Source organism: Pseudoliparis swirei, chromosome 9 (genome assembly GCF_029220125.1).
Source record: "Pseudoliparis swirei isolate HS2019 ecotype Mariana Trench chromosome 9, NWPU_hadal_v1, whole genome shotgun sequence".
Lineage (NCBI taxonomy): Eukaryota > Metazoa > Chordata > Actinopteri > Perciformes > Liparidae > Pseudoliparis > Pseudoliparis swirei.
This window is the reverse complement of record NC_079396.1, coordinates 2989179-3016601: the sequence shown is the minus strand read 5'-3', so window position 1 is coordinate 3016601 and position 27423 is coordinate 2989179. Positions and strand designations below refer to the sequence as shown.

Here is a 27423-nt window from a genome sequence, read left to right as displayed (position 1 = left end):
CCCCATCAAAGATGTTTTATTGCGAAGAGCAACTCTTCACACTTTTCTCCGCCTCTCACTGCAATCTCAACGGCAGCGGGCCAGGTGACCCCCCCCCCCCCACCAAAACAAAAACTCTTCGGATCTCCACGATTCACGTGGATGACCTATTTTGAGTTCAAAACGGTGAATTTCACCGAAAGGTGACAAGTTTGCAGGTATGATATATATGTATATGTGTATATATCTTTGCGTCTTTGAGTATTCTGAAAAGCGCTATAGAAATCAATATAATAAACTTTTTCCCAAACATCCAACCTGACCTGATTTAATATCTTTAAAGAATGAAGTTTTTAGTTATGATAACTGAAATCAAGACGAGGACATGTGACAATTCTCAAGTTACAGTTTATTTCCTTTAGAATACATAAAAAACAAAAAAGACGACTGGCGTAATGTGAGAATACGTTTTGTATACTAAACAATATTCCAATAACCAATCCTTTAGGAGTCACTTACACTTTATTGACTTTTTGAATATTTTCTTTCAGCGTGTGTAATACACCACACTGACGTTTTGTTTTTGTTTTAAGCTGTGTGCAAATAATACAACATAAGCCAGTAGAATATCACATAGTTAAAATAACAAAACAGGAAAGAAAACAAATGAATAGCAGAGTGGAAACACCCTGACAGACCAGAACCTTCCAAATACAAGCTGCTATTTAAATAATGGGCGTGTCCAATAACAGCTGGACGACCAATAACAGCCGAGTTAAAACACTGAGGGGTGGAGTTACTGCGTCACGTGCTCAGATGGATGGATCCACGCAGGCACAACAGAAACAGCTTCTTCCATGGCGCAGTTTTCTTTTCGTATTGCTTTTAAGTTATCGCCTCGGAAACTCTGCACTTCCTGTGAATGTTTTTTCAAATTAAAAGCCTCTCGGTAAGTCGAGGACATCCTATGACATGCCGGAAGGTTATCAATGGAAAATATGAAACAACAATAATAAAAAAAGGGGGAAACGGCAAAGTCACTGGAGCTGAAACATTCGCCAAGTGGAAATTATTATGAATTCATGAAGCCGTGGAGAAGATGTGGAGTTTGCAAAATTAAAAAAAAGGAGCAGACCAGAAATCAGGGAGGTTTCTTACTCGAATATGAAATGAAATATACGTTTAGAACAAGTCAAATTAGAAATAAAAATAAAGAAGGGATGTGCGTTAATTCTTTCTCTTTTTTTTTGGCCTGGTGTGTTAGTCCCTCCCCTCCTCCATCACTGCCCCCCCCCCATAAATAACCCTCTATAGCAGGGCGCAGACGCTCTTCTTGCCTCGCTTCTTGGCCTGCAGCGCCGCCCTGGTGGCCATCTCGAACACCTCCCGCACGCCGTCCTTCGTCTTGGCCGAGCACTCCAGGTAGCCGAAGGCGTTGATCCGGTTGGTCATGTCCCGCGCCTCGTCCGCCTTCACCGGCTCCTGATTGGACGTCAACCGAAAACACACACACGACTTGTCGACTCGCGGGACGCGTTGGACGTCACACGCGGATCCTTAAAGGACCCGACGGCGACGTATCAACCGCCCCGTGATCTTTTCGCCTCGTGTTTATTAGGGTCCGAGCGACAGACGAAGTACATCTAAGGATTTCTCCCACAAAACGCGACCAGAATCAGCTCTAATAATTTTTTATAGAATCTCAAGACTTGAACAATGAACACTGTGAAAAAAAAAGACTTTTCGTCCGTAGGAAATTTACGTTTTTTTACTGCCAATAATTGTGTACTTTCCGTGATTTCTTTATGTTAAAAACTATTGCTTAAACTCATCCAATCCTTCCAATAAAAATCATGCATGATGCCAATAAAGGCTTGAACACATTCACACGAAGAAAGAATCACATTTTTTAGAGGAACACCTATTAAAAAGTAAAATAACCCTAAATTATTCACTTTCACGATAATGTTACCCCCTACAGCTAATGCAATTACATCTAATCAGTGGTGCAGAGCAATAGGCACTTGCCTAGTGACACAGAGACCTGTTTTCGATTCCAGGTTCAGGCAAAAATAATGTTATCGGGTTTTTTTACATTTAATTTACATGACGTGGTCTACACTTCACTTAGAGACATATGATGCATGGATATGTTTACAGACTCAAAGCGCCACATACTGGCTCAACTGGACTTTCTTCAATCCGGCCCAAATTTGTCCTGCCCAAAATAATGTGACCGCCTACGGCTGCCTCTAATCCAGCTAGATCTATAGCTCAGCACGGTGGCTCAGTGGTTAGCACTGTCGCCTCACAGCAAGAAGGCCCTGGGTTCGAATCCCGGTCGTTCCAGGTCCTTTCTGTGTGGAGTTTGCATGTTCTCCTCATGTCTGCGTGGGTTTCCTCCGGGTCCTCCGGTTTCCCCCACCATCATAAAGACATGCACCGCAGCCTCACCCCGGTTCGTATGGATGTGAATGAATGTTGGTGGTGGTCGGAGGGGCCGTAGGCGCTGATTGGCTGCCACGCTTCCGTCAGTCTGCCCCAGGGCAGCTGTGGCTACTGATGTAGCTTACCACCACCGGTATGACTGTGTGTGTATGACTACTGGACTCTGTAAAGCGACTTCGGGTGCCTTGAGAAGCGCTATGTAAAATAAATGATTATTATTATTATTATAAGTGTTGGACTGGACACCCGGAGATCCGTGATTGATTCCAAGACAAGACAGCTTTTTTTCATCACTTTTTTTTTTTAACATTGAATTTACATGACGTAGTCTACACTTCACGTAGGGACACATGATGCATGAATATGTTCACGTAGTTAAAGCGCCACCTAGTGGCTAAACTGGACTTCGTCGAATCTGCCCCAAACTTGTCGTGCTCGTTACAAGTCACGGCCCGAGTCAAGTCCGACCGGCGTGCCTGCGTCCTCGGCCGAGCGGGCCGGCATCCCGCCGGCTCCCCCGACCGGCGCAGGTGAGCGAGGACCCGTTCAACGCTGCTTGCAGCTTTAATTATTGTAAGAAAGTGTTTAAAGAAGAAAGTTTCAATGAAAAATAGATGTATTAATGTTTTTTTAAAACATGCAAACTATCCCTTTAAGCTATTCAGCTTTATTTTATCTCCAACGGGGTTCAGTCACGCCGGCCTCGTTCGCGGCGTCGCCTTCTAAGCGACGCAAAAGTCCCGCGGGTTTGAAAAGGATTGTGGGTAAAGCGAGGCGGCCCCACTGACCTGCTTCATCTTGGCGAGCTCGCGGCGCGTGTGCTCGTCGTTGCGCAGGTCCTTCTTGTTCCCCACCAGGATAATCGGCACGTTGGGGCAGAAGTGCTTCACCTCGGGGGTCCACTTCTCCGGAATGTTCTCTGCATCGGGAGACGAGATGTAGAGGCGTTGAAAGAGACAGAGGCCCCTCCCTCTGGAACTCTCCCCAAAATCATCCAAGACGGCACCGAACTTTCATCGTTCAAATCACAAATCAAAGCCCACCTGTTCAAAACTGTTTTTAATGTGTGATTGTGTGCCTTCTACGCTCTTATTCGCTTTTATCGTTTGTTTTTATTGTAATTTTATTTATTTTTATTGCATAGCTTTTAGGATATTTTAACTATGTGTTGAAAAGCATCTTTGAGTATTTTGAAAAGCGCTATAGAAATGTAATGTATTATTATTATTATTATTTAACCCTCCTGTTACCTTCAAATTTACTAACATCTTTTACACTTTTTGACCCCAGCAGTTAAAACCTCCAATGATTAGAATTAATATTGTATTAGAATTGGTAATAATGATTAGAATTAATATTGTTTCCCAAGTTTAAGTGTGAGGTACTTTATGTTTGTTTGTTGACGACCTAAACAGACCTTTAAATAAATAAAAAAGTTGATATTTCTTATATGTTTTAAACAGTGAAAAACAGCCTGGGGTCAAATTGTACAGGACATTGAAAACATATCATCATGTTAATTTGATGTTTTCCCAGTTGTCCCTAATAAATAAGGAAAAGTCATGAAATATGAATCCAAAAAAATAATGTTAATCATTTTTTTTAGAGACGTCAAACATTGAATGGGGTCAAATTGACCCCAAAGGTCATAGGAGGGTTAAACGCGGGAGCAAGAAAAAAAAGACGACGAAGAGGAGGAGGAGGAGGAAGAAGACTCACCCAAACTGTCGGGGCTGTCGATGGAGAAGCACATGAGGATGACGTCCGTGTCGGGGTAGGACAGAGGCCTCAGGCGGTCGTAGTCCTCCTGGCCCGCCGTGTCCCACAGAGCCAGCTCCACCTGCAGGGGAGACGCGAGATTATGACGTCTGGGAGAGAGGGAGGACGTTTCATCCGCCCACCGTTTTGTCTAAACTTATTACCAAGAGCACGAGGTCAGGCCTTCAGCCGCCCTCTTGGAGAGCGCTTTATTCACGATAATCTGTACATCCTGTATTTATTATGATGCTTTCTGTTGCACTTCTGGCTGGATGCCAAACTGCCTTTCGTTGCTCTGCACTTGTTTAATGACAATAAAGTTTAATCTAATCTAAAAGTCACGACGAGACGCTCCTGATTTCGTGGCTACGACTCAAAAGTCCTTTGTAAAGATGTGTGTGTGTGGGAGGGGGGGGGGGGGTTTGAGTTTTTAAATCATCAGAAAACATTTGTAATTGTAGAAAATAAAAAAAACATGAATGAAAAAAAGTGGCGTTGAGTTGGTCAGCAGGTCCGTCTTTCAATCAGGGGGTCGGCGGTTCAATCCCCCGCCCGAGGCCATGTGCCCTTGTGCAAGACACTTCCCCCCTAGCAGGGCTCCAGACTGCGACCAAATGGTCGCATTTTGCGCCTAAAATTAGACACAGTGCGAGTAAATTTTTCATCAACTCGCGCATGCGCGACCAGTAAATTAGCAGATTTTTGTTGTTTTTGTTATTAAATATTTTTGTTGCTGACAAACTTGTTCTACACTTCAGCCCACTATAGTTAGCGGTAATGCCTGAATGACTGGTTTGCTAACCGACATTAACTCCAGAAGAAGAAGAAAGGAGACGAAAACCGAAGAAGAAGGCTGGCCAGTGTGTGTGGGGGGGGCTAATGTGTGAAAAGAGGCGCACCGCAACGGAGACAATGCGACCGGCGTTGGCCGCAGAGTGAGAGGTCAGAGGGGATCCTCACCACCGAGAGGCGTCTCCGTCCCCCGAGTTGAATCTCTGGGTCGACTCAGCCGACTCTCACATGTCTGCCCCTAGAGCCTGATGCTCACGGTAAACACATTCGATCAGGAGCGCGCGAGGGTTTTGAGAAAGTTAGCGGAAGGATTTAAGTGACAACATCCGGTTTTGCAAAGTTAGCGTAAAGAACCACGTGAAACAATATCCGTTTTTCAAAATAAGATGTCGACAAATCATACACGAACATATAAAAGTAAACAATGAACTGATTTAGTATCTTTAGAGATCGTTTCTGAGATTTAGCTTAAATTAGGCTAACATTAGAACATTTTTACTGGACCAAGGAAGAGTTTATACAAATTAGTCAGTCTTTTGTATGTTAAGAAAAGTCCTGTATATAGATTTCCCCAAGAGTTCCAGGAAATGAATGATGCAGATGTGTTCCATACATATCTGAAATCCCCTACAATAGCAATCAAACAATTGTAATGTATCAATTAGGACATTTTTCAAAGTAAAAGTCCTAAATGTTTAAAGAAATCTGTAATTTCTTTCATGTTTGAGGTGCTTTATATATGTATTTCCTCATAGTCCTCATAGCAATAATGCTACACAAAAATAGAATGCTTCAATCGACACCGTGATCGGTATTATCGGTGATCGGCAGATACTGATTTCAGTGATCGGTGATCGGCACCAAAAACCTGATCGGTGCATCTCTAGAAACCAACAAATGTTTTGATTGGCCACATCGAAGTGCAACATGCACATGCTCAAGGTATGTTTTTTCTTAAAATATGTTTAAACTCAATACAGTAACTTCTGAAGAGTTCTCTGTTGTGAATGTTTTGCAGTTCATGAAGGCAAAAAGGCATAAGATTGTATATTGTCAAATTATTTATCAGTAATACAGTAGAAATGATGGGAAAACTTTGCAAGTCGATTTATACTGTGCGCAGGGTTTTTCCTGCATAGAGAAAATTTGGGCGAGCCGAGAAGAGTTGTTAACGGGGGGAGGGGGTGCTAGTGAGGAGTGTGCTTACCCGTGTGCGCGGATGTGTGCGCGCATCATGGCAGAGCGGCCAGCTGCTGATCACTCACTCAATATCTCGACTGCATGAATAGATGGTGCGCGCGCAGCGCGCCAACAATTTTGACCCAGGAAAACCCTGTGTGCGCCCCTAAATTTTCTGCTTGCGCCCCTAACATTTTAAGTTAGGGGCCACTGTGCTCCTAGTTAAAAAAGTTAGTCTGGAGCCCTGCCTAGCTGTGTCTACGGCGTGTGAACGCAACATGCAAAGTGTTTTTGAGGACCGTAAAAAGCGCTTTCTAAATGAAATGGATTATTATTATTGTTATTAAATGTCTTCACCGATGACTCTTTCAACACTCGTATGGAACGGGAATATTATGTTCACGGAATAGAGAGTGTGTGTGTTGTGTGTGTGTGAAGTACACAGGGTTCTTACACATTTTGACCAATGGATTTCCAGGACTTTTCCATGAATTTAAACCAAATTTCCACGACCAAACTGAAATCTCGGTATAAACATGAACATGTAGAACATGTTGCGCATTGAGAGCGTACGCTGGCTCATATTTTGAGCGTCTTGCTTTGAAAAACATATTAATTATTTTAAACTCGGCGTAAATGAACATGCGATTACAACAAATTTCCACGACTTTTCCAAAACTTTTATGATTTACGTTTTTTCCAATGACCATTTTAAAATGCCATGACTTTTCCAGGTTTTCCATGACCGTAGGAACCCTGAGTAGAGCTGGAACCAGGACTCTGTTAGTCTAGCTTAGCATAAACACCTGAAGCATAACAAACTGCTGCAGCAACAACTCCCTCATGTTATTTGCTTTGCCTGCAGGCCTTGTGTTTGACACCTGTGTCTTAGACGTTGTCAAGTCATGCAACAGGAAGACTCGACTGTGTCGAGTCTTCCTGTTGCATGACTTGACAACGTCTGAGTCGTCTAAGACACAGGTGTCAAACACAAGGCCCGCGGGCAAAATCCATCCCGCCGCATCATTGTATGTGGCCTTTAACGGCTTTAAACACATGTGATCCCATTCTTCTTAAAGAGATTGCAGAAAAATTTCCCGTGCTTTTATTTTGAAGGTTTCAAATTAAATGGATTCATGTTGTAATATAAAAGACATTTTCTGACGTACAATATTTCTACACTCAAATGAACAATAATCAAATGCAAAGAGAGTCATTTAACAATATGTTCAAGGAGTTTTATAAAGTGTTTTCGGCCCTTTAAGAATTTTTCTTAAAGAAATTGCAGAAAAGTTTCCCGTGCTTTTATTTTGAAGGTTTCAAATTAAATGGATTCAGGTTGTAATATTAGAGACATTTTCTTACCTACAATATTTCTACTCAAATGAACAATAATCAAATGCAAAGAGAGTCATTTAACAATATGTTCGAGGAGTTTTATAAAGTGTTTCTGGCCCTTTAAGAATTTTTCTTAAAGAAACTGCAGAAAAATTTCTTGTGCTTTTATTTTGAAGGTTTGAAATGAAATGCATTTATGTTGTAATATAAGAGACATTTTCTAATGTACAATATTTCTACACTCAAATAAACAACAATCAAATGCAAAGAGAGTCATTTAACAACATGTTCGAGGAGTTTTATAAAGTGTTTCCTGCCCTTTAAGAGGGCAGCCATGATGCTGATGTGGCCCACGGTGAAAATGAGTTTGAGACCCCTGGGTTAAGAGTATACTCACGATTCTCACTAGGAGTTGTTTGTGTAAGCATTGTACGTGTAATCTTGCGTCTTCGGGTTTGTTTTATGATGACCTGCCTCATAAAAACAGCCTCTTGGCTCATAACTCTGGCACATTTACAGATATATTATGCGTATTAATATGCACTTTACCTGTTTCCCGTCCACCTCGATATCGGCCACGTAGTTCTCGAACACCGTGGGCACGTAGACCTCGGGGAACTGATCCTTGCTGAACACGATGAGCAGACACGTCTTGCCGCAGGCGCCGTCGCCGACGATCACCAGCTTCTTTCTGATCGCAGCCATCTGAGTGAAAGACATCCGGCGGCACGAGACCGGGGAGTTTAAAGAGTGGGAGATATTAAAAAGAAGAGAAAACACACAGTGAGTTGTAGAAGTTTAGTTGTGCCCAGCGGTGTGAAGAGCCGTGTCGTGGGAACAGAGGACTGTCGAGTCTGGAGAGCAGGAAGTGCTGAGGATGAAGTGCACACGCGCTTTTTTACGATGAATTGCATTTTCTCTCCGCTTTACACTGAAGCTAACCCGACGGCCCGGTGGACCTGTGAGGACATGACCAGGAGAATGTAATATCTGGCATTTTTAAGTTCAATCCATCTGATATTCGGCCTCAAAAATATTTCCTTGTGGATCAAACGGACGGGACTGAAGGAGCGTTTTCTGTTTCTCTGGAATAAACGATGCAACGTTCCCCTTAAAAACATCAGGGCGCTATGAACATGAAGTACACTTAATTATAGTATTACTCATGGTATTACTCATGGTATTACCTATGTTATTACTTATTAATTATGGTATTACTCATGGTATTACTCATGGTATTACCTATGTTATTACTTATTAATTATAGTATTACTTATGGTATTACTCATGTTATTACTTATTAATTATAGTATTACTTATGGTATTACTCATGGTATTACTTATGGTATTACTCATGGTATTACTTATGGTATTACCTATGTTATTACTCATGGTATTACCTATGTTATTACTTATTAATTATAGTATTACTTATTGTATTATAGTATTACTCATGGTATTACTTATAGTATTACCTATGTTATTATAGTATTACTCATGGTAGTACTTATAGTATTACTCATGGTATTACCTATGTTATTACTTCTAGTATTATAGTATTACTCATGGTATTACTCATGGTATTACTTATAGTATTATAGTATTACTTATGTTATTACTTATAGTATTATAGTATTACTCATGGTAGTACTTATAGTATTACTCATGGTATTACTTATAGTATTATAGTATTACTCATGGTATTACCTATGTTATTACTTATAGTATTACTCATGGTATTACCTATGTTATTACTTCTAGTATTATAGTATTACTCATGGTATTACTTATAGTATTATAGTATTACTTATGTTATTACTTATAGTATTATAGTATTACTCATGGTAGTACTTATAGTATTACTTATGGTATTACTTATAGTATTATAGTATTACTTATGGTATTACTTATAGTATTATAGTATTACTTATGTTATTACTTATAGTATTACTCATGGTATTACTTATAGTATTACTTATGTTATTACTTATAGTATTACTCATGGTATTACTTATAGTATTATAGTATTACTTATGTTATTACTTATGTTATTACTCATGTTATTAATCATGTTATATGGGTTAGGGTTATGTACAATCACAGTATAAATAAATGAAACACCAAAGTCTTGTGTCCATGTTGTCCTGCCGAGTCATTTGAAGTTCCTTCATCATTTTAAGTGTTGATTGTAAAACTAAATGTTATGTTGACCTTTCTCCCCGGCAGACATCAACACACCGGAAACTAAACCACCGGAACCAGGACGTCCAGGGTTCTACACCTTTGTGCCCAAACACAGGTCAGCGGAATTTTACCGGACAGGTTACCGGGGGAAATAAACGGTACCGTGCCGGTGATGCGTCCAAGGGCCTGCCGGAACCTCGGAATCGGGCAAGTTTTCGTTGCGTCGGAACTTCCACTTCCTCCCCGCTTTTAACCCCTTCGCGTCCGAAGGGCTGTCGCGCCCCGTCGACTCGACCTCCCCGTCGGATTACGTCACGTTACAGATGAACTCACGAACATAACGACGAACCACAATAGACACTTCACGCTATATTATTATCGATCCTCCATTAGCGGCGTGACGGCTAGCTTCGAGCTAGCGCCCGCTCCCCGGAGGAGGCTAGCTAACTGTTAGCTTGCTGACTTTGCTGAGTTTTTCCGCGACCACTGGCCTCTTGTCGAACTGGACCGCTCACATTCGGTACCGCGGTCTATATATCGTCCTCTATAAATATATATCGTACGCAACCGAGCAGAGGCATATTGAGAATAGTGACTTAAAGACAGTTTTACCGTATTATTAGATATCCTCGCCTTTCTTTCGTGTTTCCTGTCAGAGCTCTCAGTCCCGCCCCCCTCAGTGCCACGAAGATTAGGCCCGCCCACACCACGTACTTTCAGCCAATGGGACACGGTGGAATAATGAGACTGGCAATTTAGCCAATCAGCTCACGCGTGGTTAAAATGCCGAATACAATGTGTATTATTTTTAAAACGATTTTCGCTAATATAAAGTTATACCTACGAGCCCCGTTTTGCCTCAGAATGATTAACGAGAGTAGTTGGGACAAATTAGTGTCTGTTTATTTCGAAAACAAATATATACAGGGGTTGAATAAGAGATTAAACCAAGTATTATCTTCCAAAAACATTCCCATCAGTGGTTTTGAACAGTTTGCATGAATGGAGAAGGACAACATTTATAACATCGGGCAATGTCAAATGTTATACTTATAAAAAACACATGTTACTGTTTATGATTGGATTAACATGTAACCCATCCCTTTCCAAGTGTGTAAGTGAACTCTCTTAATTTAGCCCTGTGATTCCTTTAATGATTGACAATACAGTAACGTGACATTAATTTAACGACACACATTGTGGGATTATTACCACATAGTGACACTAAACCACTAACTAAAATGCAGACAGTAAATATGATGAACTGTGCAGTAAATAGTGATGAAAGACACAGGACTGCAGGCCTACTGTAATGTTTACTGTAATGAAGCAACCCAAGACATCTTATTGCAATACATCAATCCATTTTTATTGAAAATGATACGTTAACAAACATAAAATTTCAAAGACCTGAAAACAAGTGAATGCATAGAATGGATTTTGGATTTATTGGTCCACATTGGGACGCCAGCAGCAACAGATGGTCGCCGTGATCGAACTAAAGAACTTCCTCGTTGTCGTTCTTTCACAGCAGCCGCTTGAGGCCGAGGCGGCAGCAGTGTCGTCTGTTGGCGTTTCTCCATCAGAAGACCAGAAGACCAGGTCTCTATCCCAGGAGTTGGGAGGTAGCCCTCCATCAGGAGAAGACCAGGTGGCTTGTATGAGAGGAGGGAGGTAGTCCTTCACCATGGCCAGGGGACCAGATAGCTGGATCTCTATGAGAGGTGGAGGGAGGTAGTCCTCCATCAGGGGACCAGGTAGCTGTATCTCTATGAGAGGTGGGAGGTAGTCCTTCACCAGGGGACCAGATAGCTGGATCTCTATGAGAGGAGGGAGGTAGTCCTTCACCAGGGAACCAGGTAGCTGGATCTCTATGAGAGGAGGGAGGTAGTCCTTCACCAGGGGACCAGATAGCTGGATCTCTATGAGAGGAGGGAGGTAGTCCTTCACCAGGGGACCAGATAGCTGGATCTCTATGAGAGGTGGAGGGAGGTAGTCCTTCACCAGGGGACCAGGTAGCTGGATCTCTATGAGAGGAGGGAGGTAGTCCTTCACCAGGGGACCAGATAGCTGGATCTCTATGAGAGGTGGAGGGAGGTAGTCCTTCACCAGGGGACCAGATAGCTGGATCTCTATGAGAGGTGGAGGGAGGTAGTCCTTCACCAGGGGACCAGGTAGCTGGATCTCTATGAGAGGAGGGAGGTAGTCCTTCACCAGTGGACCAGATAGCTGGATCTCTATGAGAGGAGGGAGGTAGTCCTTCACCAGGGGACCAGATAGCTGGATCTCTATGAGAGGTGGAGGGAGGTAGTCCTTCACCAGGGGACCAGATAGCTGGATCTCTATGAGAGGAGGGAGGTAGTCCTTCACCAGGGGACCAGATAGCTGGATCTCTATGAGAGGAGGGAGGTAGTCCTTCACCAGGGGACCAGATAGCTGGATCTCTATGAGAGGTGGAGGGAGGTAGTCCTTCACCAGGGGACCAGGTAGCTGGATCTCTATGAGAGGTGGAGGGAGGTAGTCCTTCACCAGGGGACCAGATAGCTGTATCTCTATGAGAGGTGGAGGGAGGTAGTCCTTCACCAGGGGACCAGATAGCTGTATCTCTATGAGAGGTGGTGGGAGGTAGTCCTTCACCAGGGGACCAGATAGCTGGATCTCTATGAGAGGAGGGAGGTAGTCCTTCACCAGGGGACCAGATAGCTGGATCTCTATGAGAGGTGGAGGGAGGTAGTCCTTCACCAGGGGACCAGTCGGCCCAGTCTGCTGTAGAGGTGGTCACCCTGTCTGATGAGGCCTCCATCGGGCCGGACCGGGTTTGACCTCCCTGAACCTCGGGTGCAGCCAGTGGGCCTGTGGGAGATGGAGTCAGAAAACAGAGATACATGTCTGCATCTATGCGGCTCTTTTCTAGTCTTAGCGACCGCTAAGTCACTTTGTTCCTGATGATTCATTAGCTTCTGTTTTAAGAAGTGCTTTTTAAATGATGATGTTAGAAAGCGAATGTTTTGGGGTCCTCAGTCCTGAGTCGGTCTGACCTGACACACCGGAGGCATCGGAGCTCCACGAGGACATCAACAGGTTGAGAATGAACCTTCGAGCTTGAATCTGTTCCCAATGGGATCGGATCAGGGTCTCTCTACGGAGGGTGCTCGTCTCAAAGGTGTGTGTGTTTCTCTCTCAGCGCTGGAGATGAAATGACCAAATTCCACCTAATTCTAGAACTTCAGGCCCGACGACGTCGTTCAGAACTCAATGAGTTCCGTTCAGAACTCACTGAGATCCGAATGCAGCAGAAGGCGCTGAAAAACATGTTTTCATTCATCCAGTCTCCTAAATATACGAGTTCAGCTCCTGATATCGGGAATACAAATGTTTTCCCGCATTTTGTTTGATTTTATCGATTATTTAGGGAATCTTCACACAAAAAATTCAAATAATGAAATGCTATCAGCACACATTTTATTGAGAGCTGTTCCTGATCCAATGTGAGGTCAAAGGTCAGGGAAGTCGTACATGTACGGATTGAAAAGCCCTCTGAGGCTTGAATTTGTGATATTGGGCGATAGAAAATAAACAGAATTGAATTGAACTCCTCTTTCCGGGGCGTGTTTTTGGTCCGTGTCTCGTTTTCATCCACTCTATTTGGTTTGATGCTACTCACTTTATATATGTTCACATCGTCAGTGTAAACAGACTCTGGATCAGAGTGAGTAACCGATACTGGTTGAAACAGCTAAAAGGCGTATGCTAATCTGGCCAAGAGTCAGAGGCAGTGGGGTCACCAGATAATCCCCCCCCCCCAGCCGATGCTGGTTGGGCGCCATAACAACTGCCGAGCTGAGTGTGGTCTGTAATTATATGAATAATACAGTTATATTAGAATATAAACTACAGTATTACTCAGCAGCGACACCGTGCAGTTCATCCTGCAGCCCACCAGAGGGCACTGCACCACCACACATGGTCACCATCAGATTTGATCTATAACAAAATGGGGACATCATCACCATATATCATCAATATATTAGGAGTGTGTCATGAAAGTGTACCAGCTCCTTGTCTTGGTGAGTCCACACAACTGAGGAGAACACTTTAGAAGAGTGTTTAAATGGGTTAGACGAGTAACTCGGTCACACTGAACCAATGAAACAAGGCACACGCATAACCATGGGATAATGTGAGCAACCTAAAATCAGAACATTTTAAATGATCAGTCTTAACACAAAGTCCTGGGCCTCTAACGGAGCCAGAACCTGGCAGTTCCCCGTATCAAAGCATATGCATATATATAATTTTATTTATATATATATATATATATTGTATCTAAATATATATATATATATATTTATATATATATGTATAATATAGATATTATATATATATATACAGGACTGTCTCAGAAAATTAGAATATTGTGATGAAGTTCTTTATTTTCTGCAATGCAATTAAAAAAACAAAAATGTCATGCATTCTGGATTCATTACAAATCAACTGAAATATTGCAAGCCTTTTATTCTTTTAATATTGCTGATTATGGCTTACAGCTTAAGAAAACTCTAAAATCCTATCTCATAAAATTTTAATATTTCCTCAGACCAAGTAAAAAAAAGATTTATAACAGCTGAGTGTTTGTCAAGGCTCAGGAAACCCTTGCAGGTGTTTCGAGTTAATTAGACAATTCAAGTGATTTGTTTAATACCCTACTAGTATACTTTTTCATGATATTCTAATATTTAGAGATAGGATATTTGAGTTTTCTTAAGCTGTAAGCCATAATCAGCAATATTAAAAGAATAAAAGGCTTGCAATATTTCAGTTGATTTGTAATGAATCCAGAATGCATGACATTTTTGTTTTTTTAATTGCATTACAGAAAATAAAGAACTTTATCACAATATTCTAATTTTCTGAGACAGTCCTGTATATATATGTATTTTATTTTTTTGATTGCTTTGTTTTAAGGGGGGATTTAGAAACATTTATGTGAGACACATTTTGAGTCATTAAAAGTTGTGGAGGAAATGGCATAGGCTAAATAATGACAGGCAGTCATAACCCTCATCAAATTGGTACATAGCACATTTTGTATTTGTTTGAGGTTTGTCTGAAGCGGTTTTTAACCTGTTTAAGTGTGATTTTATATGGTTGAAAAGAAAAGTTGTCTAAAGTACCTATGTCCCTAGCTCCCTTATTATACTAAATATAACCTTTGCAACTAGATGACTTTAATAAACCTGTTTGTGCCCAATGTGGAAATTCAGTTAAAATGTGCTTAACAAATGGACTAATAACTACTTGAACGGTCTTCCTCTCCCTCTCTTCTTGCCCTGACTTCCTCTTTACTTCTGTCCTTAATGTGTCTTTTCTGTCTCTCCCAGTTTACAGAAGGTCCTCCCCCTTTAGTCCAAGACCTCATCCCCCTAGTGGGCCGGATCAGAGGCAGGATCCAAGGAGTCCAGAGAATGCTGAATGCTCAAAGCTGACTCACTCTTCTAAACTCCTCCACAAAAGCGTTACCCACTCCTGTGTTATCCTTAAGCCCCGCCCCCTTCCCCTCTCCCGCTGTCCGCCTGTTGCAGTTCACCGGTCAGCCGCCAGGGGGCAGCAGGTCACAGTGTCCGCTTAACCCACAAGGCAAGGCAGTCCCGCCTGTGTGCCATAAACACGTCCACACACCTGCATAGTTTGTGCTCCTGGACTCACACGGCGTGTCGGGGGGGAGATAAGCTATTTGAGGATCCATAACTAATCATCACAGTTTATAAACTGTCCATCAGGAGAGTATCTCTGAGTTATAGTGGAGAAGAAAGTAGCATACACACGTACTGAAGTAAAGTACAAGTACCTCCAAAATAAATAAATAAAGTACGTAAGTAAATGTTGTCGTCATTTATATATATATGTATATATATTTATATATATAATATATATATAAATACATATACACTACCGTTCAAAAGTTTGGGGTCATCCAGACAATTTCGTGTCTTCCATGAAAATTCACTTTTATTCATCAAATGAATTGAAAATTGAATAGAAAATATAGTCAAGACATTGACAAGGTTAGAAATAATGATTAATATTTGAAGTATTAATTTTGTTCTTCAAACTTCAAGCTCAAAGGAAGGCCAGTTGTATAGCTTATATCACCAGCATAACTGTTTTCAGCTGTGCTAACATAATTGCACAAGGGTTTTCTAATCAGACATTAGTCTTCTAAGGCGATTAGCAAACACAATGTACCATTAGAACACTGGAGTGATAGTTGCTGTAAAAGGGCCTCTATATTCGATACTGCGTTCATCAAAGCACACAAAGATCTTCTAGCTGCCCCTATTGCACATTTGATCAATCTGTCTCTTAAACACTGTACTTTCCCTGATGCTTGGAAATGTGCTATTGTGACGCCTATCCATAAGTCTGGAGACCGCTTTGATGCCTGTAACTATAGACCGATAAGTATACTGCCTATACTCTCTAAGGTTGCTGAAAAAGTGGTCGCTGACCAGCTGACCACTTTTATGAACTCAGGTGAGTTTGGGCTGCATCGGATGCAGTTCGGTTTCAGAGCGAATCATTCTACTGAAACTGCAACTTTGCTTTTTGTAGAACATATCAAATCCAGGCTTGATAAGGAAGCTATAGCTGGTGCTGTGTTTTTAGATCTGAGCAAAGCTTTCGACACAGTGAACCATGCTGTTATGCTGTCAAAATTGTCTCATTTTAATTTTTCAAACACAGCACTGGCATGGATGTCTTCATACTTATCTAATAGGAGGCAATGTGTTAAAGTGGGTGTTACTCTGTCTAGTGTCATGAACTGTACAATGGGTGTCCCACAAGGGTCCGTGTTGGGGCCGCTATTATTTAGCATGTATATAAACGATCTCCCACAGCACTGTCCTCAAGACATCCATCTTCAGATGTATGCTGATGACACTGTTGTGTGGACTTATGCAGCAACAACCGCGCTAGCAGCTGTTAAGTTAACAGCTGCATTGGAGATTATCACAAAATGGCTAGAAGAGTCAGGCCTAAGTCTCAATGTTTCTAAGACAAAAGCTATGTTCTTCCACAAGAAACACAGGAAGATGGCTCCAACAGCGGACATCTTGATCAAAGGTGTCAAGGTTGACGTAGTCTCTGACTTTAAATATCTTGGTGTGGTATTAGACCCCAATTTAAACTTTAAGAGCCATGTAAAAAAAATGGTTAAAACATTAAAATACAACATAGTTAATTTTAGACACATCAGAAACTGTCTCTCCTTAGAAGCAGCTAAGATATTTATGCACGCTATGATTCTCTCCCACATGACATACTGTATCACATGCTGGCGACAAGCTAGTGAATCAGATGTAAGACCTCTTGCTTCCTTGTATAAACAAACCCTGAAAACTTTAGACAAAAAGCCTATGCGTTTCCACCACTGTAAGATACTAGAAACACAGGCTACTGAGCTTCGAACACCTTAGACAACTAGCAGACTCATGTATGGTCTATAAAATCATTAATGGGTTGGCACCTCCACCACTGTGTGACTTTGTACATATTCGTCCTACAAATTCCATCAGAGCTACAAGAACAGTGTCAGTACTTGATTGCGTTAAACCGTTCCGCTACACTGTGTTTGGACAGTCATCTTTTTCTGTAAAAGCAATAACTCAGTGGAACAGTCTGCCAGAAAAGATGAGGAGGTGCAGTTCAATTGTCACTTTCAAAGCTCACCTGAAAGGACAGTTGCTAGCGAGTCAATCATGTTCCCATTTTCAGTAGGGTACCCTTAATGGGGGGGCGGCATGACGATAATCAACCTCTGGGGCCTCTGGCCCCTGTGTAAATAGGCTCATTGACCGTAGGGGTTTTTTATTTCTATTTTATTTTTAATGTTATCGTACGTATTTCATTGTATTGTTCTACATTGTATGTTTTATTTTGTATTGTTTTATATTGTATGTACAAGGGACTGGAGGTGTAAAATAGCAAAAGCTATAACCTAGTGCAATGCATCTTTTCTCTTCGGAGACTAATGTTTTTTTGTACGTTGTCCCTGAAATAAACTTCTAAAATAAAAATAAATAAATACACCTCTGGAGATATTTCATTAGAAACCAGACACTTCCACCTAGAATAGTCATTTACCACATTAACAATGTAGAGTGTGTATTTTTGATTAATGTTATCTTTATTGAAAAAACAGTGCTTTTCTTTGAAAAATAAAGACATTTCTAAGTGACCCCAAACTTTTGAATGGTAGTGTATATATTATATATATATTATATATTATATAAATATAATATAATATATATATATTCTTAATTATTTTTCTTCAGTTTATATACATTTTCTGATTCATTTGATGATTATCTCTGAGTTATAGTGGAGAAGAAAGTAGCATACACACATACTGAAGTAAAGTACAAGTACCTCCAAAATAAATAAATAAAGTACGTAAGTAAATGTTATCGTCATTTATATATATATGTATATATATTTATATATATAATATATATATATAAATACATATACACTACCGTTCAAAAGTTTGGGGTCATCCAGACAATTTCGTGTCTTCCATGAAAATTCACTTTTATTCATCAAATGAATTGAAAATTGAATAGAAAATATAGTCAAGACATTGACAAGGTTAGAAATAATGATTAATATTTGAAGTATTAATTTTGTTCTTCAAACTTCAAGCTCAAAGGAAGGCCAGTTGTATAGCTTATATCACCAGCATAACTGTTTTCAGCTGTGCTAACATAATTGCACAAGGGTTTTCTAATCAGACATTAGTCTTCTAAGGCGATTAGCAAACACAATGTACCATTAGAACACTGGAGTGATAGTTGATGGAAAAGGGCCTATATACACCTCTGGAGATATTTCATTAGAAACCAGACACTTCCACCTAGAATAGCCATTTACCACATTAACAATGTAGAGTGTGTATTTAGGGTCCGAGCGACAGACGAAGTCTGACCGAGAGGAACCTATTGAAATTGTTAGGGGTATTATTATTCCACTTTTTTATTTTTGAACATTGGGCGCATATTGGGGGTATGTATCATATCCCAAAACTCACCAAATTTGTCAAGCTTGTCAGGCTTGGTGATATCCCAAAACTCACCAAATTTGTCAAGCTTGTCAGGCTTGGTGAAAATAGCCGGATGACACCGACCTCGAAATTCGGCTTTCAAAAATTGCTCTCTAGCGCCACCTGGAAGTTTGACCGGCGACGCCCCTCACCCAGTTTGTTCAAATGACTAGCTTTTTTTTTCACAAGTCCACTTGGACCTGCTCTACAAAAAAGCCTCTCAGTACCCTAAGCTCCGCCTACTTAAATTTTCCACCATATTTTTTTGTGTGAAAAACACATCAGAGGCGTTTGCTCCGACATACGGGGTCCAATTCAAACCAAACCTATTGGAGATAATGATTATGGAAGCTACATCATCTAAGATCTATCATCCTTTTTCAAATATATCATTGTGGTAAGGATCTATGGCCCAACGAACATTTTAGGGGTGTGTCCTGTTTTGAAATGCTCATAACTTCAACACCATTGGGGATAAAAAAATAACTTTCAGGATATGTGCTGAATGGAGACTGGAACATTCACAGCAAATTTCGTGCAATTTGAACCGTAGGGGGCGCTACAATAATTCACCAAAGTTGGCCGTTTTGGGCGTTTTTTGGCGTTTTTCGCTTGGTTTGGCCAGTTTCCACTTTTTCCCCTTCGATTATTTCTCCCACAAAACGCCAACAGAATCGGCTAAAAATCAGTTTTATAGAATCGCAAGACTTGAATAATGAACACTGTGAAAAAAAACGGACTTTTCGTCGGTAAAAAATTTACGTTTTTTTACTGCCAATAATGTTTTACTATCTGTGATTTCTTTATGTTAAAAACTATTGCTTAAACTCATCCGATACTTCCCCAAAAAATCATGTGTGATGCCAGTCAAGGCCTGAACACATTCACGCGAAGAAACAAGCACATTTCTTGGAGGAACACCTATTGATCACCTATTGATAAGTAAAATAACCAAAAACATTTGCCCCAAAAAATGTGAGCTCCTACGGCTGCCTGTAAACCAGCTGGCTCATAGCTCACCATGATAAGTGTTGGTCTGGACACCTGGAGATGTGTGTTCGATTCCAAGACAAGGCAGCTTTTTTTCATCACTTTTTTTTTTTACATTGAATTTACATGACGTGATCTCTACTTCACGTAGGGACACACGACGCATGAATATGTTCACGTAGTTAAAGCGCCACCTAGTGGCTCAACTGTACTTCCTTCAGTCCGCCCCAAATTTGTTTGACTAGCCCGTTATTTAGAATGGAATAAGAACTCTCTCTGTCTCTCTCCTCTCTCTCTCTTTTTCCTTCTCTTCTCTCTCTCTCCTCTCTCTTCTCTCTCTCTCTTCTCTCTGTCTCCTCTCTCTTCTCTCTCCTCTCTCTCCCTCTCTCTACTGCCCTCCTCGCTGGTCTGATACGGATCCGTATTGCCCTCTTACGTCATTTTCAAAATGAGCTATATTGATAGACAGCCAAGAGCAGTGGTCCTCAAACTAAGGCCCGCCTCCACATTTGGCCCGGCCCTCTGAACAATACCAGAGAGGCATTATGATTTTTTTTTTCAGTCTGGCCACGCAAATCCTAGACTAGCCCGTTATTACCTTCGCATTGAAAATGCCGGAACGTTATGTTTTGATCGCCATGTATTTATTTATTTATTTATTTATGCGTGTTATTCGCAAAACTCAAAGAGTATTGAACCGAATCGCATGAAATTTGGTGGGATGATTGTTTATTATCCGGGGACCAGTTGATTAGATTTTGGGATCGATCGGGTCAAAGGTCAAGGTCAAAGGTCATGAACAGGTCAAATCTTCTTGAATCACATGGAATTTGGTGGGATGATTGGTTATTATCCGGGGACCATTTGATTAGATTTTGGGATCAATTGGGTCAAAGGTCAAGGTCATGGAAAGGTCAACATCTTTTTTTACCATAGCACGATACATTTTTGTCCAATTGGCATGCAACTAATGCCAAAATGTTCATAATTCAATGCCCAATCTTGTGATATGCGAAGGTATGCGCTCTACCGAGTGCCCGTTCTAGTTTAGAATGGAATAATAACTCTCTCTCTCTCCTCTCTCTCTCTTTCTCTACTCTAACATAACTAACGTCAGTAAACAGCTGGACGAGGCTTTTAAATCACGGATTTCGTGAGTTTTTGTTTATAGGGACACATGATGCATGAATATGTTCATGTAGTTAAAGCGCCACCTAGTGGCGAAACTGGACTTTGTCGAATCCGCCCCAAACTTTTCGCGCTCGTTACAAGTCGCGGCCCGAGTCGAGTCCGACCGGCGCGCCCGCGTCCTCGGCGCCGGCTCCCCCGACCGGCGCGGGTGAGCGAGGACCCGTTCGACGCTGCTTGCAGCTTTAATTTTGATTAATGTTATCTTTATTGAAAAAACAGTGCTTTTCTTTGAAAAATAAAGACATTTCTAAGTGACCCCAAACTTTTGAACGATAGTGTATATATATTATATATTATATAAATATAATATAATATAATATATATATATATTCTTAATTATTTTTCTTCATTTTATATACATTTTCTGATTCATTTGATGATTATAATTTAAGATAGGAATATATAAGCATTTTTGCTTTTACCGATCCCTTTTCAGTCTTTCTTTTTTGTATATTATATAGAATAATATTGTAATGTATTGCAATGATTGACTGAATAAAATACACAACAATAACAACAACATTCTGATGTGGATTTACTACGCAGTATTTCATTTCAGAAACTTATACATCTCCTTTTCCGACACTATCGTACAACATTGAACCACGACAAGCTCTAAATCTGCTAAATCGTCCTGAAAATGAAACACAATCTGAAATCACAGCACGGGAGACGGATCGCGGGCCGGAACCGGACGGTGCCGAGCCGTGATTGGCCATCCGGCCTTCAAAGGGGGCGGGACTTAGCGAAGGATCGATTTCCAGCTGACGGTGTTCGTTTCTCAAAGAACCTATAAATGGTGCCTTAGTGAACCATTTTCAAGGTTCTTTAAGGCACCATTTCTGGTTCTTCAAAGAACCATTTCCTTAAATAGTTCTTCAAAGAACCTATAAAAGTGTCTCAAAGAAGACTCATGAACCATTTCTTAGCGATGACCTCATATTGTCTTTTAACATTATTATAAAGTGTTATAAAGCATTCCTTAAGGGTTTATTAACTGCATATGAAACACTGTGAGTTAAAATAACGTATTCAGGACGCACTGACTGATATTATGCACACCAGCATGCAGAAAAATACACACACACACACACACACACACACACACATTGTATACAAGATGATGGGAATCACGGCCAGGTAATTTAAATCTGACACCGGCGTAAGTGAATATGAAGGGATGAAATAGGATTAGCCTCTTTGCTATTGATTAGCTGGCCGTGTCATAATTAAAGCGGGCCGGGCCGCGGGGGCGATGTGTGTGTGAGTGTGTGTGTGTGAGTGTGTGTGTGTGTGTGTGATGAATGCCAAGGTCCCCAAACCCACGATCGCTCCACTCAGCACAATAACAATCAGCTCTCTGCTGCCAGCACCGAGACCACTGCATGGTCACGCAACGCGGGGTTTACTGTGTGTGTTTGTGTCTGTGTGTGTGTACATGTGTGTGTGTGTGTGTGCAGACCTTTAAGCCACCACTCTGGAGTTTAATCTAAGATGCTCTAAGATATTTTATGAGGTTTCATTCGAGTGAAGTGAGAATGTGAAAGTGATTTTCAGTTCCTGCAACAATATTAAACATTTGGGCTTTTATTGTGAAAGGTAACAACAGAGAGACAGCATTTAAATAAACTTATGCATTTGATTTAGCTATTTAGATTACAGACCCACACACACACAGACACAAACACACATTAAAGATACTTTGTGCGTGTGTGTGTGTGTGTGTGTGTGTGTGTGTGTGTAGCAGACCGCCCTCTCTCTCTCTCCGCTGTGTAATCTCTTGATTTGTAGGATTGACCAACTCTTGATTCAATGGAGGAGAATCGCTGTGACAGCAACACTGAATGGATTTGCAATGCACTGCACCTGCTCTAATAAGTTTAGGGATAACCTCCACACACACACACACACACACACACGCATACACACACACACACACACGGAATGAGACAGAGGGGAGGGGGCAGATCACACAGCCAGATATTGTGCAAACTGAATGAGGCTATTGGCCTTAATCAAGCCATTGAAATCCTCCATTATACCCCCCCCCCCCATGTGTCTCCTCAGTGTGGTGGCTCTGATCGATGTCGTCGCCCCCCCCCCCCCCCCCCCCGTCTCTGTGGACTCATCCCGGGACGTCTTCATTAGGGGGAACCGCTGCCAGGTGGCGAGTAGCAGCGCGTCAGACCTCCGATCCGTCTCTCCGACGAGCAGCTTTCACGTTCCACGTCTCAGGAAAAGATCTTTATCGCCGACGGTGACGAGCGTCTGGCTCGGGGAGGACAAAGATCTGAGAGGACGAAGATCTGAGAGGATGAAGATCTGAGAGGATGAAGAGCTCAGAGGACGAAGATCTGAGAGGAAACTTTGAAAGAACCTATAAAGGTGTCTCAAAGAACCTTTAAAATGGTTCTTTAAGGCACCATTTATGGTTCCACAAGGAACCTTTCATACCAGGGTTCTCTAAAGAACCTTCCCTTAAAGAGTTCTTCAAATAACCTATAAATGTATCTCAAAGAACCTTAAAAAATGGTTCTTTAAGGCACCAATTCTGGTTCCACAAAGAACCTTCCAATCAAGGGTTCTCTAAAGAACGATTTCCTTAAAGAGGTCTTCAAAGAACCTATAAAGGTGCCTCCAACGAAAAAATAGTCCTTCAGTAGTTGATGGTTCTTTCTAGAACCACGACGCCTTTTAAAGAACCCTTTGAGAACCCTTATTGTTCTCTGAGTTCCGAGTAAAATCCGTTTAATTTACGAAGAAGGGAGAAAATGAACGTTTCTCAGGTAGACGACTCACATCTCACACCTGACAGACGGCGGCGAGGGCAGCGTCGCCCCCTGCTGGCCGGCGGGGGAAAGGACCCCGACGAAGAAGTCGTCGTCCAGTAAAAAGAGGATTTTTTTCTTCTTCTCTTCTCTCTAAATCAAAGTGCTGCTCACTTTCTAATCCCGTGAATATTCAATAACTCGGCTCCATAAAGCCGCCGGAGGCCCTCAGGATTATTTGTGGAGCGTTACGTCATCGCCGAGCCATCGCTTTGTTGGTTTCTTTTTTACGCGGCCCATCATCCACGCCGCGTAATGCACATGAGTGCATGCTTCTCATAAAGAAATACTGTAACCCCCCCCCTCATCTCCTCTTTAATCAGATGGAGCAATAACCTGATTGATCTTCAGACTGATACAATGTAGCCGCGGCCGTAAAGAGAGTTTGAAGCGGCGCTGCGATGACTGATTACTAGAGAGTGTGTGTGTGTGTGTGTGTGTGTGTGTGTGAAATATTCAGATCCATTACTAAATAAATATGTCAATGTTCCTTGGCAGTAATAAAAGAAAAATGTCCTTAAAGTCAGCGTTAAATTACGGTTCGAACGTTATTTCTGATAGACGGTGAGTATCTGATTTCCTGGAGCAGAGATGACAAGTGAACACAACACGGCGTGAGGCGATCTATTACATAAACATTTGACCTTTTAAAGACATTAGCGTTCATTTTAAAGCGTTATTCCGGCCTCCCGATGAAGCTGGCTCCGATAACGACTCTTCTTTTTTTAGCTCGGTGTTTGGTCTCCTACTAATCTTACGACCTACTTACTTTAATCTTCCTTCCTTCCTGTTACTTCCGGTTACTTACTTCATGTTACTTACTTATGTGTCTTATGATGTTACATAACTCCACCGCTTAAAACGTTGCATAACTCAGGGAGTGGACTTTTTAAAGATTTACTGAGAGGTTGAAATGTTTTTTTTTTTTTAAAGCTGTGGCAAAGAAAAATAAATCAGAATCTGCCGATATGGATCATCAATGACCATCAACTAGTCTGGGCTGCAAACATAATGTGATCGGGGCTCTGTAAAACTTATATTAGCATATCTGTGTGTGTGAGTGTGTGTGTGTGTGAGTGTGTGTGTGTGTGTGAGTGTGTGTATGTGTGTGTGTGCACGCCCCACTGCCGTGTAAAGCCCCCTCATTAAGTCTGCAGAGAAAGACTCGATTACTGAGCCCCCCTCCCCCACCCCCCGTAATGCTGAGAACAGCCTTTCCACCCATGCATTGATTTCCTCGAACCAGTTCAACACACACACACACACACACACACACACTGAATGATCTGAATATCATAATATAACCCGTGATGAATGCTAACTAGACAGCAGCTCCCGGCTCTTGATTAATGAAGACGCGGCGCCGGTCCACGCCGGCGCCCGGCGAGGGATTAATCACCGTTAACCGGGTGGCAGCTTCTAACGGGACAAATGAAGTAGCTTACTGCGGACTGCCAGGTACAATGAGACACACACACACACACGATAATGCCCAAGGTGAGCTGTAGAGGGCGTTTCTTATTGGTCCGTATAAAGGCCACTCGTTGGGTTTCTCCTTTTGTTGAGTGTTTTTTTCTCCTGACATCGCAGCTCCATTCAAATCAAATCATCACTATTTACCGCTTACATTTTTTTTCTTTATGGCTTTGTGGCTTTCCTTATTTTTGTTGAATTTTTTGAGTGGAGAAAAAAGTGATGCCGAGTCATCAAGTCCATCGCGACGCTGCCGTCGGCTCTCAGACCGAGGATAAAAGTGTCTCTCTGGTTTTACGGCGTCGCTCTGAGAGGAAGACGTGTAGTCACGGGGTCTTTCCTTCGTTTCCTCCATGACATCATCAACAGATCTTATCATTTAAAATCAGCAGCGACAACAAGTGTGTTAATAGTATCAATAAATAATCTGATGTATTTATTAATGAAGTTATTGCCACTGTATGTGTGTGTGCATGAACCTTTAATCAAAGATAAAACAACGGCTGGAAATGATGTCTTTTGAAGAACTCTTTAAGGAAATGGTTCTTGAAGGAACCCTGTTTTGAAAGGTTCTCTCTGGAACCAGAAATGGTGCCTTAAAGAACCATTTTGAAGGTTCTTTGAGACACCTATATAGGTCCTTTGAAGAACTCTTTAAGGAAATGGTTCTTTAAAGAACCCTGGTTTGAAAGGTTCTTTGTGGAACCAGAAATGATGCCTTAAAAAAAAGTAAGGTTCTTTAAGACATCATTTCTGGTTCCACAGACAACCTTTCAAACCAGAGTTCTTTAAAGAACCATTTCCTGAAAGAGTTCTTCAAAGAACCTATAAAGGTCGCTAAAAGAGCCTTAAAAATGGTTCTTTAAGGCACCATTTATGATTCTACAAAGAACCTTTCAAACCAGGGTTCTTTAGAGAATCATTTCTTTAAAAATGTCTTCAAAGAACCTATAAAGGTGTCTCAAATGGAAAAAAATGGTTCTTCCGCAGGTGATGGTTCTTTGTAGAACCACAAGGCCTTTTAAAGAACCATTTAAGAACCATTATTGTTCTGTGTGTGGACCGAGGGAATGAGTTCGGCCTCCTGCACGGCGAGCGGAGCAGATAACGGCCTCACCCGGCGGGCGAGGAGTTAAAGATGGCGTCCGGCCTCGGGGCATTTCAACAGAGCTCGCTCATCGCGGGGCGTGACCTCGCAGCGTGACCTCGCAGCGTGACCTCACAGCGTGACCTCAAAGCGTGACCTCACAGCGTGACCTCAAAGCGTGACCTCACAGCGTGACCTCACAGCGTGACCTCACAGCGTGACCTCGCAGCGTGACCTCACAGCGTGACCTCAAAGCGTGACCTCACAGCGTGACCTCACAGCGTGACCTCACATCGTGACCTCGCAGCGTGACCTCGCAGCGTGACCTCTCAGCGTGACCTCACAGCGTGACCTCGCAGCGGGACCTCGCAGCGTGACCTCTCAGCGTGACCTCGCAGCGTGACCTCACAGCGGGACCTCGCAGCGTGACCTCTCAGCGTGACCTCGCAGCGTGACCTCACAGCGGGACCTCGCAGCGTGACCTCACAGCGGGACCTCAAAGCGTGACCTCACAGCGGGACCTCACAGCGTGACCTCACAGCGTGACCTCACAGCGTGACCTCTCAGCGTGACCTCACAGCGTGACCTCACAGCGTGACCTCACAGCGTGACCTCTCAGTGTGACCTCACAGCGGGACCTCACAGCGTGACCTCACAGCGTGACCTCACAGCGTGACCTCACAGCGTGACCTCTCAGTGTGACCTCACAGCGTGACCTCTCAGCGTGACCTCACAGCGGGACCTGGCAGCGTGACCTCGGAAGGAATCGACCCCACGCCCTCGTCCAGCAGGTGATGGTGGTGCTGGAGGCTGCGGCAGACCTTTGAGCCCCACGCCGTACGGCCGGGTTCTCCAGCGCCGCGGCCGTGACCCACATCAGGAGATGATTGTCTCGTTGGTCTCCAGCTCATTAAAATATATTGGTTTCCACGACGCCGGGGGACCGGGGCCCGCTATAGGCCCCGTGACCCGCTCCGCTCCTGATGTAAAGTTTAAGAAGAATTTTATGAGAGACTCAACGGTCATTACGGCCGTGATGAGCTTTAAGTTAGGGTCAGTGAGGGATGGAACTTCTA

The 27423-nt window shown here is 42.3% G+C and overlaps 1 protein-coding gene across 1 annotated transcript; it reads right to left on the bottom strand.

Moving 5' to 3' along the window:
- Positions 1-370: 370 nt before the first annotated feature.
- Positions 371-10361, bottom strand: LOC130199147 (rho-related GTP-binding protein RhoA-C-like). Its single transcript, XM_056422401.1, has 5 exons — positions 10291-10361; positions 8044-8199; positions 4147-4267; positions 3216-3346; positions 371-1461 (listed from the first exon to the last, which is right to left on the bottom strand). Exons 2-5 carry the CDS (start codon positions 8197-8199, stop codon positions 1288-1290), a joined length of 582 nt encoding a protein of 193 aa, XP_056278376.1. The 5' UTR covers positions 10291-10361; the 3' UTR covers positions 371-1287.
- Positions 10362-27423: the final 17062 nt, after the last annotated feature.